Raw genomic sequence first — 17,435 nt, forward strand, 5'->3', positions numbered from 1 at the left:
AAGCTGCTCTCCATCATCCTTCAGCAGTCTGGGCTAACTGGGGATGTCCCAGTGGAGTGGAGACTGGCAAACGTGACACCCGTCTCTAAAAAGAGCTGAAAAGATGATCCCGGTAGCTACAAGACCTATGGTCTCACCTTGGTACCATGGAAGGTTATGGAATGGACGATCTCGGGAGGTGTCGCAGATCAGTTAACGGTACGCTGGGGGGGGATGAGGCCCAGTCAGCATGGGATTACGAATGGTAGATCCTGTCTGACAAACCCGATTTCATCCTAGGAGAAGGTGCATCCCCCAGTGGTCTGTCCTGGGGCCGGTGCTCTTTAATATCATTATCAATGACATCTATGATGGAACTGAGTGCATCCTCAGCAAGTTTGCTGAGGACACTAAGCTGAGCAGTGCGGCTGAAACAATGGAAGGAAGAGGTGCCATTCAGAGGGACCTCAACTGACTTGAAAGGTGGGCCCGGGTGAATCTAATGAGGTTCAGCACAGTCACGTGCAAGGTTTTGCACTTGGGCCGGTGGAATCCTAGGGATATATGCAGACTGGAAGGAGCAACCCTTGAGAGTAGCCGTGCAGAGAAGGACCTGGGGATCCTGGTAGAAACTGAACATGAGCCAGCAGCGTACTCTTGCAGCGTGGAAAGCAAATGGTATCGGGGGCTCCATCAGAGGAGAGGTGGCCAGCAGGCACAGGGAGGTGATTGTGTCACTCTACTCTGCCTTTGAGAGGACCTTGGGGTCCCGGTGGGTTACAGGTTGGCCATGAGCCAGCAGTGTGCCCGTGCTGACAAGAAGGCCAGTGGCATCCTGGGCTGCATGAAAAAGAGCATGGCCAGCAGTTTGAGGGAGGTGGTCCTCCCCATCTCCTCTAGCCCTGGTGAGGCCGCATCTGGAGCACCGTGTCCTATTCTGGGCTCCTGAGCTCAACTAAGGCAGGGAACTTCTAGAGAGGGCACAGTGGAGGGCCACAAGGATGAGGAGGGGCGTGGAGCATCTCCCTTCTGAGGAAAGGCTGAGGGAGCTGGGCCAGTTGGGCCTGGAAGGCTGAGAGGGGATCTCCTCAGTGCTTATGAATATTCAACAGGCAGCAGTTGAGTGGGTGAGGCCAGGCTCTTTTCGCAGCTGCCCAGTAACAGAATGAAGGGCCAACGGGCACGCACAGGAGCGCTGGAAATGCCCTGCGAACAGGAGGAAATATTTCTTGACTGTGAAGGTATCAGAGAAGCGGAGCGGGCTGCCCGGAGAGGGTGCAGAGTCCCCTTCTGTGGGATTCAAGGCCTGAACAACAGTTAACGTGACTCTGCCCGGACGACTTCCGGGGCAGCCCACCACAGGGAACCTGCTTTAGCGGGGCTGCGGCCTGGACGGTCGTTCCGAGCTCCGTTCCGAGCCGTCTGTCCCAGCCTGCGCTTCTTTTGGGGGAGGCGCTCGGCACGGAGCAGCCGCGCTCCGCAGCGCAGCAAGGAATCGCCTCGCCTCGCCTCGCCTCGCCTCGAGGGGTTCGCCCAGTCAGGGAGCCGTTGTCCTCCGCCTGGCAGCGCCGATCCGACGGGGCAGCCGCTGTGGAGCGCAGCGAGCAGGGTGAGCGTCCGGGGCGCGGGGAGGCAGTAGGCCGGGCCGGGAAGTGGAACGGCACGGCAGTTGGCGCGGGGCCTGGAATGTGCCCGCTAGTTAGTGGGCCTGTCGGCTGCGTGCCGGACAGCGTGCCTCAGCGGGGTGTCCAGCAGGCAGAAAGGCCCGGGGAGAAACAAAGAAAGAAGGAGAGTGGGGATTCAGAGACTCTGCGTGAAGAAGGGGCAGTCGAAGCGTGTGGCTGCAGCGAGTGCCTGCCTGAGTCTGATGGCGCCGGAGAAGGGAGGCAAGAGCCTGGGGCAATTTGCTCAGCACCTGGCATGATGGCTGCAGCTGGAAACTCAGCTGTCTCCGGTGGTAAAAGGATCCCAGTGCAGGAACTGGCTTCGTTAAATGAATTGTGAAGGGGGAAGGGGACAAAATGAGGGCCTCTGGGGCTGATCAGGTAGTTCGAGGGTACATATGGAACTTGGTGGATGACGAGAGTGGAGTCCAAAGGGATGGAAAAGGACTGAGGGATGCTGTTGCTCTAGGGGATACTAGATCTTCCAGAACAGCAGTGAGACAGGAAGCCCAGCTGAAGTGCCTTTGCACCAATGCACGCAGTGTGGGAAGTGAGGAGGTGGAAGTGCTGCTGCGCTTGAAAAGTGATGATCTTGTTGCTACTGCTGTTGACCACGCCTTGGTTGAGTGTGTGGTCTTGAGGAATGTGGGCCTGGCAAAGAGTGAGGTCAGGCCCCTGAAGTTCGGAAGAGCAAACTTCAGGCTGTTTAAGGAATTGTTGGCTAAGGTCTCCTTGGTTGAAAGGCCATAGAGAGAGGGTGGAGATCAATGGTTCTGTGTCCTGTTGGTAACATGTCCAGGCTGGTAATGGGAAAATGGTTTTAAGTAGAGAGAGGGAAGATTTGGGTTGGATAGCAGGGAGGGAAGTTCTTTTCAGAGAAAGCAGTGAGGTGCTGGAGGAGGCTGCCCAGAGATGTTGTGGATGCCCCATCCCCGGAGGCGATCAAGGCCAGGCTGGATGGGGCCCTGGACTACCTGGTCTAGTGTTATATACGGGGGTTGGTAGCCGTGCCTGCAGCAGGGGGGTTGGAGCCTGAGGACCCTTTAGGTCCCTTCCAACCCAAGTCATGATTCTGTGATCCCCGTGCTATTCCCCTGTGGGCTACTTTTAAATTTGCGGTGGCACAACTTGACATCTTGTAGAGGGCAACAACATATATTTATTGAAGTGCATGGAAATTCTCACGAGCAGGAAGAACTACGTGCAGTTTCTGCCTGTTGGTGATTTCTGCAGGAACTGCCATTTGCAGTCCCTCACGTCTGCTTGAAGCGCTGGCTGACAGTAGGAAGACGGATACAGGAAAGCATTGGAAAAGTCTGGGTACCTGGAGTGAGACGTCTGATGTACAGAGCATCAAAAGTAGGAATCAAAAAAAGCTTCTTGTAGCTCTCAGCCTGTCCCCCTTCAGCAGGATCCCACCAAGCAGGCTGCTGGCAGGAGGTGCTCTGATCACGTAGGATCTTTCCCCTGCAAAGGTGGAATAGGTGCAAAGGAGGTGCAGAATCTGCTCCCTGTCAGGAACAGGGCTGTGCCTCAGAACATGGCGCCGCCTCCCCTGTGGTGACATCACTGACCACTGTGAAGTCACAAAGGGCCCTCAGCACAGAGGCAGTTTGTCCCCACGCCTTAGCCACTCTCGGACCTGACAGCGTAGCTGTTGGAGAGGGTTTGGCTCACTCCTTAGCGAGCTGTTGGAGAGGGTTTGGCTCACTCCTTAGCGAGCTGCGATTTTCACTCCTTTGCGATCCTGTGCTTCATTGAAATGGAGCAACGAGGTGAAGGCGAGCGTGGGGACTGGTAAGGATATGGTTCCTTCACGAGTTTTAAGGAAAAATCTGCTGCTCCGTTGCTGTCTTCAGAGCTGCAGAGATACTGCCTGCGTCGTGGTTCATCACCACGCTTCTCCTCCTTTGTAGGCCAGCTTTGGTTAGGGAAACAGTTTCCCTGGTGCTCTTCACCGTGGTTGTGGTGCCCTTCGGTGAGTCTCTCTGTAGAGCTCTGACTAGAGGATGCTTCTTTAGGAAGCCCCCAGTGGTTTGTTCTGCCCAGGGACAGGGGAGTGGGCAGCCCAAGGCAGAACGCCAAGTCTTTGTGCCGGCAATGTATTGAGAGCTTTGTGGAATTCCTGACAGGCGTTTACTGCATTGGAAACGCTGTTGAAGGGGTCAGGACGGCGGCAGGACTGACTCCAAGGTAAAAAAAAACAATCTCCCTTTGGCTAGACCGTTCTTGAGAGGAGCTCTGCCCCTTGTCTGTGACCACTTCTTACCCGAGTCACACTTCTATGGCACAGTGCCTGTGCTTCTCCCATTTCCCATTCTCCTCTCCCAGCTTTTCCTTCAAACCGCTACAGCTCCACGATCCCCCAGAGTTACCCAGGAAGCACCTTCTTGGTTGGAATCTCGTGGAGCTTGCCAACCAGCGTAGTCAAGTCTCAACTGACTCTTGGCTACCCTGTTGTCACGCGCAGTGAGGCTTGTTCGCTGCCTCACTGTGCCATGGCTTGTGAGAGGAGAGCCGTGTCCACTTCTCTCCATTACCTGCTGTCTCCAGGGTGGCGGTTGGTAATCTGGAAATGCTGAGCCGCGAGGAAGAGCAGAATAAGATCCAGCGGCAGCTTCATTTCCTGCAGTGGGGAGCAAGGGACATTACTGTGCGTGCTCTCCACGAGGCCTTCCGGAGAACTGAGCTCCCAGGCTTCACCGGCGAGGTAAGAGGACTGTCTGCCAGTGCTGCCTGTCTGTCATGGGGCTTCCCGACAGGAAAAAGCCTTTCCTTTCCTGCCACATCCGTGTCTGGAGCACTGGAGTGAGCAGCCCCTCTCCATTCCCGTGTCTGATGTTCATAGTAGAGTTGTGGAGGTTCCCAGGCAACTTGCAGCCAAGTTTGCTTTGGCTGGCTTTACAGGGAACCTGGGAGGCAACTCTTTTCCCCCTTCTTAATCCTTCTGACCAGCGCTCTCCTTTGTCTTCCTTCCCAGGCTGTTCAAGACATCATCAATCAAGTACTGGAGAAGCTGGAAGAAAGCCCATTCCGGATGCCGAATTACGCCAGCAAGACTTCAGGTGCCATTCCACTTTAGAAACCACCAGACCACAGAAGTTGATTCCAATGCACTTCTTGTCTGCTTTGACAGGATGGGCATTTGGGCAGCGGTGGGGGAGAGGGGGTGAGGAGTGAACGGCCGCTTTGTGCCCTGAGAGTGTGCTTGCAGAGAGAGTCTCCAGTGGGCTGGAGCACATCTGGAAAGCACTACTCCTACTTGGTGTTGTTTCTCACACGATTGCTCAGCTGGCTGTCAGTTTATGCTGCCCTTTAGTATAGTTGAGTGAGTCTGTGCGTTGTGCTGCAGAGGGAAGTGGCAGGAGAGGAGGAGGGAACTATCCCTGTTGAGGATGTATGACTGCTTAGCAGCTTTTTCAAGAGGACAGTGCAAGGGCAGCTGGCATCTCTGTGCAGCTGTTTATGTGCAAAGCAAGGTCAGCAGGCCTTGATTCCTCCTGGCCTTGCTTGACAATGGGGCCCGTGTTTTGATTTGTAGGCGCTGCTATCGTTCATTCCAAGACTTCACCCTCCTGGACTGGAAGTGGGAAAGTCTTTTGGCAGTCGTTGCTGGTGACACCTTATATGAGGGCTCCTGAGATTATTCTTGAGGTAAGAACACAGAGAAACGGGGGAAGAATGGTACGGGGTGGAGGAGACCAAAAGCCCTGCAGGGGATTGTCCTTACACTTGTCCTCACATCCCAGCTTGCCTTACCTATGGTCGTCTTGCAAGGCCCTAGTCCCCTCTTGTGTATCCCTGCTGAGAATTTCTTCTGCCAGACTGCCCCCAGTCCTTCTTGTGCAAGCTTCTGTCAGGCTGGCTTGCATGTCTTCCCAGCCATTGTGGAACTGTCAGGCTGGCATTGAAGGGGAACCCGTAAGGTGCCACGGGAGATTTGGGGTGCGAGATCGCTGGGGCTCTCAGTGGACCCAGGTGGGCACAGAGGGCGTGCGCTGCAGGAGGGCCCCATGTTGTGTTTGCCAGCGTATCGTGTCACTGCTCACAAGCTACCTAACAAATCGGAGCCCCGGCTGGTGCTGGTGCAGAGAGGTGGGAATTGATGAGGGGGAGCGATTGCTTCCCCTTGCAGGAAAGGCTCATGCAGGCCAGCCCTTCTTTGTCCTGGCAGGTGCCCCTCAACCACTGCAGCCCCTCCTTGTTTTTGGCAAGCTGCTCCGCAAAAGAAGGAGCCTGAGAGCTTCTGCGAGTTGTGCACCCAGCTCACTGTCGTGCACTTATGAATGTGCTTCGGAGCAGAGCTGATGGGCCGATACAACTCCAGAACCTCTGATGCTGGAGCAGGAACTCCAGCCAGGACTCTCTTTCACACGTGAACACTGTTCCTTCTTCTCTTTCTAGCCTGACAATCATCCAGGAAACTGCTGGCCCTTCCCAGGAAGCCAAGGGCACGTTGTCATCAAGTTGCCCATGGCCATCTTTCCCACAGCAGTTACCTTAAACCACGGAATTCCAGCAGCGGCGTACCGTGCAGACAGCATCTCCAGTGCTCCCAAGGACTTTGCTGTCTATGTAAGTGATACCCCTGGGCTGTGGGGGTTCTGCTTAGCATTTGAGGTGGACGGTGGTAGCAGCTCCAAGAGCGCTGCGGCATGCAGTCCTTCCCTGCCTTGGGGGAGAAAGAAGTTCCTCAGAGTTGCTCCATTTCCACAGCATTCCTTTTCTGTCCAGCGTAGCGCAGCAAAGAAGGTTTCCCACTCCTGGGGCGAGTTGGTAGTTTGAGAGGCGGAGGGAAAGGGAAATGGCACAGTGGATGGTCCCAGACCACCTCTGCTTCCAGTCCCTGCGGGGCTCTGTGATCATTGTCCGGCAGCGCATCCCATTGTTCTGTTTTCTCCACCCCTGTCTTCCTGTAGGGCCTGAAGGCAGAAGATGATGAGGAAGGAATTTTCCTGGGAGAGTTCACCTTTGTTCCAGGCCAGGCTCCCAGTCAGACCTTCCAACTGAAGGTACGTCATCTAAGAGGGACGTGAAGCGTGGGAGAGGAGAACCAGGTTGGCTGGGCAGAAGCTTCCAAGCCAGAGGTGTATGAGGGCCTTCTGGCATTTCTTCTGCTGCCACTCCCTACCTGCGTATGCCCAGAGTGCCGTGCTGGTTTTGCTTCCATGTTGTTTTTAAGCTTGCGAGCTACTACAGCTTTTAGCACAGCTAAGCTTCAGCTGCACTTGCAGCAGAAACCACCGTGACCAAGTGGCTTGCGATTGCACAGAAGTAGGCACCTCTCGATGTATGCGATACTGTTGGTGTGCTACTTTCACACTGGGGATGTGTGGCTTTCCAAGGGTCTTGTTGTTGCCGGTAACAGGAAGCGTAAGGGAGGCCATTCTGCCTGGGTGACTTGTTAGAGAAGCTAATGAGTGTCACATCCCTCCGTTTTGTGTGCATGCACACACACTCAAAGCAAGTGCAAAGAACTTGCCTGCGTATTTGCTGCAGCTTTTGGTAGCTGTTTGTTTCCTTAAAACTCATGTGGCCAAAGAGGTGGAGCAGGGTAAGACTGTGCTATGGGAGCACATCAGCGTGTCAAAGAACTAGGAGGGCAGCCTGAAGTAAGATGTTGCGCGACTGTGTCGCTCCCGCATTGTCAGTGGTCAAAGGGCAGAGAGGAAAACGCATTTCATTTCTTTTTCTCATTGCAGAACGAGCTCTCTGGGTTCATCAGTTATGTGAAGCTGCAAGTGCTGAGCAACTGGGGCCACCCAGAGTACACCTGTCTGTATCAGTTCAGACTCCACGGCGATCCAGCCCGTGACGACGATGCCAGGGGAAAACTATCTGGCTAGGGGAAATTGATTTGGCTTGGGGAAATTGATTTGGCTTGGGGAAATTGATTTGGCTTGGGGAAATCTATTTGGCTTATCTCAAAATAAATTAAACAAATAAAAAATTAAACATTTTCCATGTTGAATCTCTTTTGTCCATCGGAGTAACTGTTAAGAGATCTCCCAGACTTTATCTCGACCCACGTGCTTTTTCATCCCCTTTTCTCTTGCTCTCCTTCTGGGTAGGAAGAGCAAGCAAGCGACTGGGTGGGAGTTGGCAGAGTGATCTCCACGTGCTGGTTTTTTTGGTCCTCACTGAACCACGGGTGGGAGTCAGCAGAACTGGTACCCCCTTGGACTTCCAGGGGGCAGAGCTTGTCCTCTTTCAGATTGTGGTTGAGAGGGTCCCTGGGTAGGCAGTTGTGGAGGGCATGGGAGCCCAGGATGGCTGGGAATACTTTTAGGAAGTTATTTTAGAGGGACAGGAGCTGACCGTCACCATATCACAGAAGATGCGCCAACGGGCAAGGAGGCCGGTCAGGCAGAACGGTGAATTCTGACTGGAAGTCCGGGACAACAGGAAAGTTTATGGTATTTGGAAGAATGGGCAAGCTACTTACAACTATTCCAAGTCCATAGTGAAGCTGTGCAGGGAGAAAATTAGAAAAGCAAAAGCCCAGCTAGAACTGAACTTGGCCTCTTAGGGGAAGGACAACAGTAAATATTTCCAAAAATACGTCAACGGCAGGAGGAGGGCTATGGAGAATCTCCATCCCCTGCTGGATGATGCTGAGGGCAACGCGGTGGCAAGGATCATGATAAGGCTGAGGATCTTAATGCCTTCTTTGCCTCGGTCTTTAATTGCAAGACTCGTTACTTCCCGGGAACAGCTCCTTGCGCTGGTAGATAGGGAGGGGGGACAGAATAGGCCTTGCATAATCCACAGTGAGATGGTTTGGGGCCTGTTCTGAAAGCTGGATGTTCAGAAGTCCATGGGCCCAGATGGACTGCACCCTACAGTGGGGAGTGAGTTGGCGGATGTGGATGCCAAGCTGCTCTCCATCATCCTTCAGCAGTCTGGGCTAACTGGGGATGTCCCAGTGGAGTGGAGACTGGCAAACGTGACACCCGTCTCTAAAAAGAGCTGAAAAGATGATCCCGGTAGCTACAAGACCTATGGTCTCACCTTGGTACCATGGAAGGTTATGGAATGGACGATCTCGGGAGGTGTCGCAGATCAGTTAACGGTACGCTGGGGGGGGATGAGGCCCAGTCAGCATGGGATTACGAATGGTAGATCCTGTCTGACAAACCCGATTTCATCCTAGGAGAAGGTGCATCCCCCAGTGGTCTGTCCTGGGGCCGGTGCTCTTTAATATCATTATCAATGACATCTATGATGGAACTGAGTGCATCCTCAGCAAGTTTGCTGAGGACACTAAGCTGAGCAGTGCGGCTGAAACAATGGAAGGAAGAGGTGCCATTCAGAGGGACCTCAACTGACTTGAAAGGTGGGCCCGGGTGAATCTAATGAGCACAGTCACGTGCAAGGTTTTGCACTTGGGCCGGTGGAATCCTAGGGATATATGCAGACTGGAAGGAGCAACCCTTGAGAGTAGCCGTGCAGAGAAGGACCTGGGGATCCTGGTAGAAACTGAACATGAGCCAGCAGCGTACTCTTGCAGCGTGGAAAGCAAATGGTATCGGGGGCTCCATCAGAGGAGAGGTGGCCAGCAGGCACAGGGAGGTGATTGTGTCACTCTACTCTGCCTTTGAGAGGACCTTGGGGTCCCGGTGGGTTACAGGTTGGCCATGAGCCAGCAGTGTGCCCGTGCTGACAAGAAGGCCAGTGGGATCCTGGGCTGCATGAAAAAGAGCATGGCCAGCAGTTTGAGGGAGGTGGTCCTCCCCATCTCCTCTAGCCCTGGTGAGGCCGCATCTGGAGCACCGTGTCCTATTCTGGGCTCCTGAGCTCAACTAAGGCAGGGAACTTCTAGAGAGGGCACAGTGGAGGGCCACAAGGATGAGGAGGGGCGTGGAGCATCTCCCTTCTGAGGAAAGGCTGAGGGAGCTGGGCCAGTTGGGCCTGGAAGGCTGAGAGGGGATCTCCTCAGTGCTTATGAATATTCAACAGGCAGCAGTTGAGTGGGTGAGGCCAGGCTCTTTTCGCAGCTGCCCAGTAACAGAATGAAGGGCCAACGGGCACGCACAGGAGCGCTGGAAATGCCCTGCGAACAGGAGGAAATATTTCTTGACTGTGAAGGTATCAGAGAAGCGGAGCGGGCTGCCCGGAGAGGGTGCAGAGTCCCCTTCTGTGGGATTCAAGGCCTGAACAACAGTTAACGCGACTCTGCCCGGACGACTTCCGGGGCAGCCCACCACAGGGAACCTGCTTTAGCGGGGCTGCGGCCTGGACGGTCGTTCCGAGCTCCGTTCCGAGCCGTCTGTCCCAGCCTGCGCTTCTTTTGGGGGAGGCGCTCGGCACGGAGCAGCCGCGCTCCGCAGCGCAGCAAGGAATCGCCTCGCCTCGCCTCGCCTCGCCTCGCCTCGCCTCGAGGGGTTCGCCCAGTCAGGGAGCCGTTGTCCTCCGCCTGGCAGCGCCGATCCGACGGGGCAGCCGCTGCGGAGCGCAGCGAGCAGGGTGAGCGTCCGGGGCGCGGGGAGGCAGTAGGCCGGGCCGGGAAGTGGAACGGCACGGCAGTTGGCGCGGGGCCTGGAATGTGCCCGCTAGTTAGTGGGCCTGTCGGCTGCGTGCCGGACAGCGTGCCTCAGCGGGGTGTCCAGCAGGCAGAAAGGCCCGGGGAGAAACAAAGAAAGAAGGAGAGTGGGGATTCAGAGACTCTGCGTGAAGAAGGGGCAGTCGAAGCGTGTGGCTGCAGCGAGTGCCTGCCTGAGTCTGATGGCGCCGGAGAAGGGAGGCAAGAGCCTGGGGCAATTTGCTCAGCACCTGGCATGATGGCTGCAGCTGGAAACTCAGCTGTCTCCGGTGGTAAAAGGATCCCAGTGCAGGAACTGGCTTCGTTAAATGAATTGTGAAGGGGGAAGGGGACAAAATGAGGGCCTCTGGGGCTGATCAGGTAGTTCGAGGGTACATATGGAACTTGGTGGATGACGAGAGTGGAGTCCAAAGGGATGGAAAAGGACTGAGGGATGCTGTTGCTCTAGGGGATACTAGATCCTCCAGAACAGCAGTGAGACAGGAAGCCCAGCTGAAGTGCCTTTGCACCAATGCACGCAGTGTGGGAAGTGAGGAGGTGGAAGTGCTGCTGCGCTTGAAAAGTGATGATCTTGTTGCTACTGCTGTTGACCACGCCTTGGTTGAGTGTGTGGTCTTGAGGAATGTGGGCCTGGCAAAGAGTGAGGTCAGGACCCTGAAGTTCGGAAGAGCAAACTTCAGGCTGTTTAAGGAATTGTTGGCTAAGGTCTCCTTGGTTGAAAGGCCATAGAGAGAGGGTGGAGATCAATGGTTCTGTGTCCTGTTGGTAACATGTCCAGGCTGGTAATGGGAAAATGGTTTTAAGTAGAGAGAGGGAAGATTTGGGTTGGATAGCAGGGAGGGAAGTTCTTTTCAGAGAAAGCAGTGAGGTGCTGGAGGAGGCTGCCCAGAGATGTTGTGGATGCCCCATCCCCGGAGGCGATCAAGGCCAGGCTGGATGGGGCCCTGGACTACCTGGTCTAGTGTTATATATGGGGGTTGGTAGCCGTGCCTGCAGCAGGGGGGTTGGAGCCTGAGGACCCTTTAGGTCCCTTCCAACCCAAGTCATGATTCTGTGATCCCCGTGCTATTCCCCTGTGGGCTACTTTTAAATTTGCAGTGGCACAACTTGACATTTTGTAGAGGGCAACAACATATATTTATTGAAGTGCATGGAAATTCTCACGAGCAGGAAGAACTACGTGCAGTTTCTGCCTGTTGGTGATTTCTGCAGGAACTGCCATTTGCAGTCCCTCACGTCTGCCTGAAGCGCTGGCTGACAGTAGGAAGACGGATACAGGAAAGCATTGGAAAAGTCTGGATACCTGGAGTGAGACATCTGATGTACAGAGCATCAAAAGTAGGAACCGAAAAATGCGTCTTGTAGCTCCCAGCCTGTCCCCCTTCAGCAGGATCCCACCAAGCAGGCTGCTGGCAGGAGGTGTTCCGACCATGTAGGATCTTTCCCCTGCAGGCAGGAGGTGCAGAATCTGCTCCCTGTCAGGAACAGGGCTGTGCCTCAGAACATGGCGCCGCCTCCCCTGTGGTGACATCACTGACCACTGTGAAGTCACAAAGGGCCCTCAGCACAGAGGCAGTTTGTCCCCACGCCTTAGCCACTCTCGGACCTGACAGCGTAGCTGTTGGAGAGGGTTTGGCTCACTCCTTAGCGAGCTGTTGGAGAGGGTTTGGCTCACTCCTTAGCGAGCTGCGATTTTCACTCCTTTGCGATCCTGTGCTTCATTGAAATGGAGCAACGAGGTGAAGGCGAGCGTGGGGACTGGTAAGGATATGGTTCCTTCACGAGTTTTAAGGAAAAATCTGCTGCTCCGTTGCTGTCTTCAGAGCTGCAGAGATACTGCCTGCGTCGCGGTTCATCACCACGCTTCTCCTCCTTTGTAGGCCAGCTTTGGTTAGGGAAACAGTTTCCCTGGTGCTCTTCACCGTGGTTGTGGTGCCCTTCGGTGAGTCTCTCTGTAGAGCTCTGACTAGAGGATGCTTCTTTAGGAAGCCCCCAGTGGTTTGTTCTGCCCAGGGACAGGGGAGTGGGCAGCCCAAGGCAGAACGCCAAGTCTTTGTGCCGGCAATGTATTGAGAGCTTTGTGGAATTCCTGACAGGCGTTTACTGCATTGGAAACGCTGTTGAAGGGGTCAGGACGGCGGCAGGACTGACTCCAAGGTAAAAAACAAAACAATCTCCCTTTGGCTAGACCGTTCTTGAGAGGAGCTCTGCCCCTTGTCTGTGACCACTTCTTACCCGAGTCACACTTCTATGGCACAGTGCCTGTGCTTCTCCCATTTCCCATTCTCCTCTCCCAGCTTTTCCTTCAAACCGCTACAGCTCCACGATCCCCCAGAGTTACCCAGGAAGCACCTTCTTGGTTGGAATCTCGTGGAGCTTGCCAACCAGCGTAGTCAAGTCTCAACTGACTCTTGGCTACCCTGTTGTCACGCGCAGTGAGGCTTGTTCGCTGCCTCACTGTGCCATGGCTTGTGAGAGGAGAGCCGTGTCCACTTCTCTCCATTACCTGCTGTCTCCAGGGTGGCGGTTGGTAATCTGGAAATGCTGAGCCGCGAGGAAGAGCAGAATAAGATCCAGCGGCAGCTTCATTTCCTGCAGTGGGGAGCAAGGGACATTACTGTGCGTGCTCTCCACGAGGCCTTCCGGAGAACTGAGCTCCCAGGCTTCACCGGCGAGGTAAGAGGACTGTCTGCCAGTGCTGCCTGTCTGTCATGGGGCTTCCCGACAGGAAAAAGCCTTTCCTTTCCTGCCACATCCGTGTCCGGAGCACTGGAGTGAGCAGCCCCTCTCCATTCCCGTGTCTGATGTTCATAGTAGAGTTGTGGAGGTTCCCAGGCAACTTGCAGCCAAGTTTGCTTTGGCTGGCTTTGCAGGGAACCTGGGAGGCAACTCTTTTCCCCCTTCTTAATCCTTCTGACCAGCGCTCTCCTTTGTCTTCCTTCCCAGGCTGTTCAAGACATGATCAATCAAGTACTGGAGAAGCTGGAAGAAAGCCCATTCCGGATGCCGAATTACGCCAGCAAGACTTCAGGTGCCATTCCACTTTAGAAACCACCAGACCACAGAAGTTGATTCCAATGCACTTCTTGTCTGCTTTGACAGGATGGGCATTTGGGCAGCGGTGGGGGAGAGGGGGTGAGGAGTGAACGGCCGCTTTGTGCCCTGAGAGTGTGCTTGCAGAGAGAGTCTCCAGTGGGCTGGAGCACATCTGGAAAGCACTACTCCTACTTGGTGTTGTTTCTCACACGATTGCTCAGCTGGCTGTCAGTTTATGCTGCCCTTTAGTATAGTTGAGTGAGTCTGTGCGTTGTGCTGCAGAGGGAAGTGGCAGGAGAGGAGGAGGGAACTATCCCTGTTGAGGATGTATGACTGCTTAGCAGCTTTTTCAAGAGGACAGTGCAAGGGCAGCTGGCATCTCTGTGCAGCTGTTTATGTGCAAAGCAAGGTCAGCAGGCCTTGATTCCTCCTGGCCTTGCTTGACAATGGGGCCCGTGTTTTGATTTGTAGGCGCTGCTATCGTTCATTCCAAGACTTCACCCTCCTGGACTGGAAGTGGGAAAGTCTTTTGGCAGTCGTTGCTGGTGACACCTTATATGAGGGCTCCTGAGATTATTCTTGAGGTAAGAACACAGAGAAACGGGGGAAGAATGGTACGGGGTGGAGGAGACCAAAAGCCCTGCAGGGGATTGTCCTTACACTTGTCCTCACATCCCAGCTTGCCTTACCTATGGTCGTCTTGCAAGGCCCTAGTCCCCTCTTGTGTATCCCTGCTGAGAATTTCTTCTGCCAGACTGCCCCCAGTCCTTCTTGTGCAAGCTTCTGTCAGGCTGGCTTGCATGTCTTCCCAGCCATTGTGGAACTGTCAGGCTGGCATTGAAGGGGAACCCGTAAGGTGCCACGGGAGATTTGGGGTGCGAGATCGCTGGGGCTCTCAGTGGACCCAGGTGGGCACAGAGGGCGTGCGCTGCAGGAGGGCCCCATGTTGTGTTTGCCAGCGTATCGTGTCACTGCTCACAAGCTACCTAACAAATCGGAGCCCCGGCTGGTGCTGGTGCAGAGAGGTGGGAATTGATGAGGGGGAGCGATTGCTTCCCCTTGCAGGAAAGGCTCATGCAGGCCAGCCCTTCTTTGTCCTGGCAGGTGCCCCTCAACCACTGCAGCCCCTCCTTGTTTTTGGCAAGCTGCTCCGCAAAAGAAGGAGCCTGAGAGCTTCTGCGAGTTGTGCACCCAGCTCACTGTCGTGCACTTATGAATGTGCTTCGGAGCAGAGCTGATGGGCCGATACAACTCCAGAACCTCTGATGCTGGAGCAGGAACTCCAGCCAGGACTCTCTTTCACACGTGAACACTGTTCCTTCTTCTCTTTCTAGCCTGACAATCATCCAGGAAACTGCTGGCCCTTCCCAGGAAGCCAAGGGCACGTTGTCATCAAGTTGCCCATGGCCATCTTTCCCACAGCAGTTACCTTAAACCACGGAATTCCAGCAGCGGCGTACCGTGCAGACAGCATCTCCAGTGCTCCCAAGGACTTTGCTGTCTATGTAAGTGATACCCCTGGGCTGTGGGGGTTCTGCTTAGCATTTGAGGTGGACGGTGGTAGCAGCTCCAAGAGCGCTGCGGCATGCAGTCCTTCCCTGCCTTGGGGGAGAAAGAAGTTCCTCAGAGTTGCTCCATTTCCACAGCATTCCTTTTCTGTCCAGCGTAGCGCAGCAAAGAAGGTTTCCCACTCCTGGGGCGAGTTGGTAGTTTGAGAGGCGGAGGGAAAGGGAAATGGCACAGTGGATGGTCCCAGACCACCTCTGCTTCCAGTCCCTGCGGGGCTCTGTGATCATTGTCCGGCAGCGCATCCCATTGTTCTGTTTTCTCCACCCCTGTCTTCCTGTAGGGCCTGAAGGCAGAAGATGATGAGGAAGGAATTTTCCTGGGAGAGTTCACCTTTGTTCCAGGCCAGGCTCCCAGACAGACCTTCCAACTGAAGGTACGTCATCTAAGAGGGACGTGAAGCGTGGGAGAGGAGAACCAGGTTGGCTGGGCAGAAGCTTCCAAGCCAGAGGTGTATGAGGGCCTTCTGGCATTTCTTCTGCTGCCACTCCCTACCTGCGTATGCCCAGAGTGCCGTGCTGGTTTTGCTTCCATGTTGTTTTTAAGCTTGCGAGCTACTACAGCTTTTAGCACAGCTAAGCTTCAGCTGCACTTGCAGCAGAAACCACCGTGACCAAGTGGCTTGCGATTGCACAGAAGTAGGCACCTCTCGATGTATGCGATACTGTTGGTGTGCTACTTTCACACTGGGGATGTGTGGCTTTCCAAGGGTCTTGTTGTTGCCGGTAACAGGAAGCGTAAGGGAGGCCATTCTGCCTGGGTGACTTGTTAGAGAAGCTAATGAGTGTCACATCCCTCCGTTTTGTGTGCATGCACACACACTCAAAGCAAGTGCAAAGAACTTGCCTGCGTATTTGCTGCAGCTTTTGGTAGCTGTTTGTTTCCTTAAAACTCATGTGGCCAAAGAGGTGGAGCAGGGTAAGACTGTGCTATGGGAGCACATCAGCGTGTCAAAGAACTAGGAGGGCAGCCTGAAGTAAGATGTTGCGCGACTGTGTCGCTCCCGCATTGTCAGTGGTCAAAGGGCAGAGAGGAAAACGCATTTCATTTCTTTTTCTCATTGCAGAACGAGCTCTCTGGGTTCATCAGTTATGTGAAGCTGCAAGTGCTGAGCAACTGGGGCCACCCAGAGTACACCTGTCTGTATCAGTTCAGACTCCACGGCGATCCAGCCCGTGACGACGATGCCAGGGGAAAACTATCTGGCTAGGGGAAATTGATTTGGCTTGGGGAAATTGATTTGGCTTGGGGAAATTGATTTGGCTTGGGGAAATCTATTTGGCTTATCTCAAAATAAATTAAACAAATAAAAAATTAAACATTTTCCATGTTGAATCTCTTTTGTCCATCGGAGTAACTGTTAAGAGATCTCCCAGACTTTATCTCGACCCACGTGCTTTTTCATCCCCTTTTCTCTTGCTCTCCTTCTGGGTAGGAAGAGCAAGCAAGCGACTGGGTGGGAGTTGGCAGAGTGATCTCCACGTGCTGGTTTTTTTGGTCCTCACTGAACCACGGGTGGGAGTCAGCAGAACTGGTACCCCCTTGGACTTCCAGGGGGCAGAGCTTGTCCTCTTTCAGATTGTGGTTGAGAGGGTCCCTGGGTAGGCAGTTGTGGAGGGCATGGGAGCCCAGGATGGCTGGGAATACTTTTAGGAAGTTATTTTAGAGGGACAGGAGCTGACCGTCACCATATCACAGAAGATGCGCCAACGGGCAAGGAGGCCGGTCAGGCAGAACGGTGAATTCTGACTGGAAGTCCGGGACAACAGGAAAGTTTATGGTATTTGGAAGAATGGGCAAGCTACTTACAACTATTCCAAGTCCATAGTGAAGCTGTGCAGGGAGAAAATTAGAAAAGCAAAAGCCCAGCTAGAACTGAACTTGGCCTCTTAGGGGAAGGACAACAGTAAATATTTCCAAAAATACGTCAACGGCAGGAGGAGGGCTATGGAGAATCTCCATCCCCTGCTGGATGATGCTGAGGGCAACGCGGTGGCAAGGATCATGATAAGGCTGAGGATCTTAATGCCTTCTTTGCCTCGGTCTTTAATTGCAAGACTCGTTACTTCCCGGGAACAGCTCCTTGCGCTGGTAGATAGGGAGGGGGGACAGAATAGGCCTTGCATAATCCACAGTGAGATGGTTTGGGGCCTGTTCTGAAAGCTGGATGTTCAGAAGTCCATGGGCCCAGATGGACTGCACCCTACAGTGGGGAGTGAGTTGGCGGATGTGGATGCCAAGCTGCTCTCCATCATCCTTCAGCAGTCTGGGCTAACTGGGGATGTCCCAGTGGAGTGGAGACTGGCAAACGTGACACCCGTCTCTAAAAAGAGCTGAAAAGATGATCCCGGTAGCTACAAGACCTATGGTCTCACCTTGGTACCATGGAAGGTTATGGAATGGACGATCTCGGGAGGTGTCGCAGATCAGTTAACGGTACGCTGGGGGGGGATGAGGCCCAGTCAGCATGGGATTACGAATGGTAGATCCTGTCTGACAAACCCGATTTCATCCTAGGAGAAGGTGCATCCCCCAGTGGTCTGTCCTGGGGCCGGTGCTCTTTAATATCATTATCAATGACATCTATGATGGAACTGAGTGCATCCTCAGCAAGTTTGCTGAGGACACTAAGCTGAGCAGTGCGGCTG

At 54.2% G+C, this 17,435-nt stretch overlaps 2 protein-coding genes across 2 annotated transcripts; both read left to right on the forward strand.

Moving 5' to 3' along the window:
* The first annotated feature begins 617 nt into the window (after positions 1-617).
* Positions 618-7,602, forward strand: LOC146762027 (SUN domain-containing protein 3-like). Its single transcript, XM_085539242.1, has 9 exons — positions 618-751; positions 1,332-1,588; positions 3,776-3,836; positions 4,197-4,353; positions 4,624-4,708; positions 5,185-5,297; positions 6,048-6,218; positions 6,563-6,655; positions 7,346-7,602. Exons 1-9 carry the CDS (start codon positions 618-620, stop codon positions 7,487-7,489), a joined length of 1,215 nt encoding a protein of 404 aa, XP_085395368.1. The 3' UTR covers positions 7,490-7,602.
* A 1,526-nt stretch (positions 7,603-9,128) lies between these two features.
* Positions 9,129-16,110, forward strand: LOC146762028 (SUN domain-containing protein 2-like). Its single transcript, XM_085539243.1, has 10 exons — positions 9,129-9,262; positions 9,795-10,109; positions 12,066-12,127; positions 12,282-12,342; positions 12,705-12,861; positions 13,132-13,216; positions 13,693-13,805; positions 14,556-14,726; positions 15,071-15,163; positions 15,854-16,110. The coding sequence occupies exons 1-10, from the start codon at positions 9,129-9,131 to the stop codon at positions 15,995-15,997; spliced, it is 1,335 nt and encodes a 444-aa protein (XP_085395369.1). The 3' UTR covers positions 15,998-16,110.
* Positions 16,111-17,435: the final 1,325 nt, after the last annotated feature.

Source organism: Coturnix japonica, chromosome 2 (genome assembly GCF_054131305.1).
Source record: "Coturnix japonica strain WE chromosome 2, WE-NBRP24, whole genome shotgun sequence".
Lineage (NCBI taxonomy): Eukaryota > Metazoa > Chordata > Aves > Galliformes > Phasianidae > Coturnix > Coturnix japonica.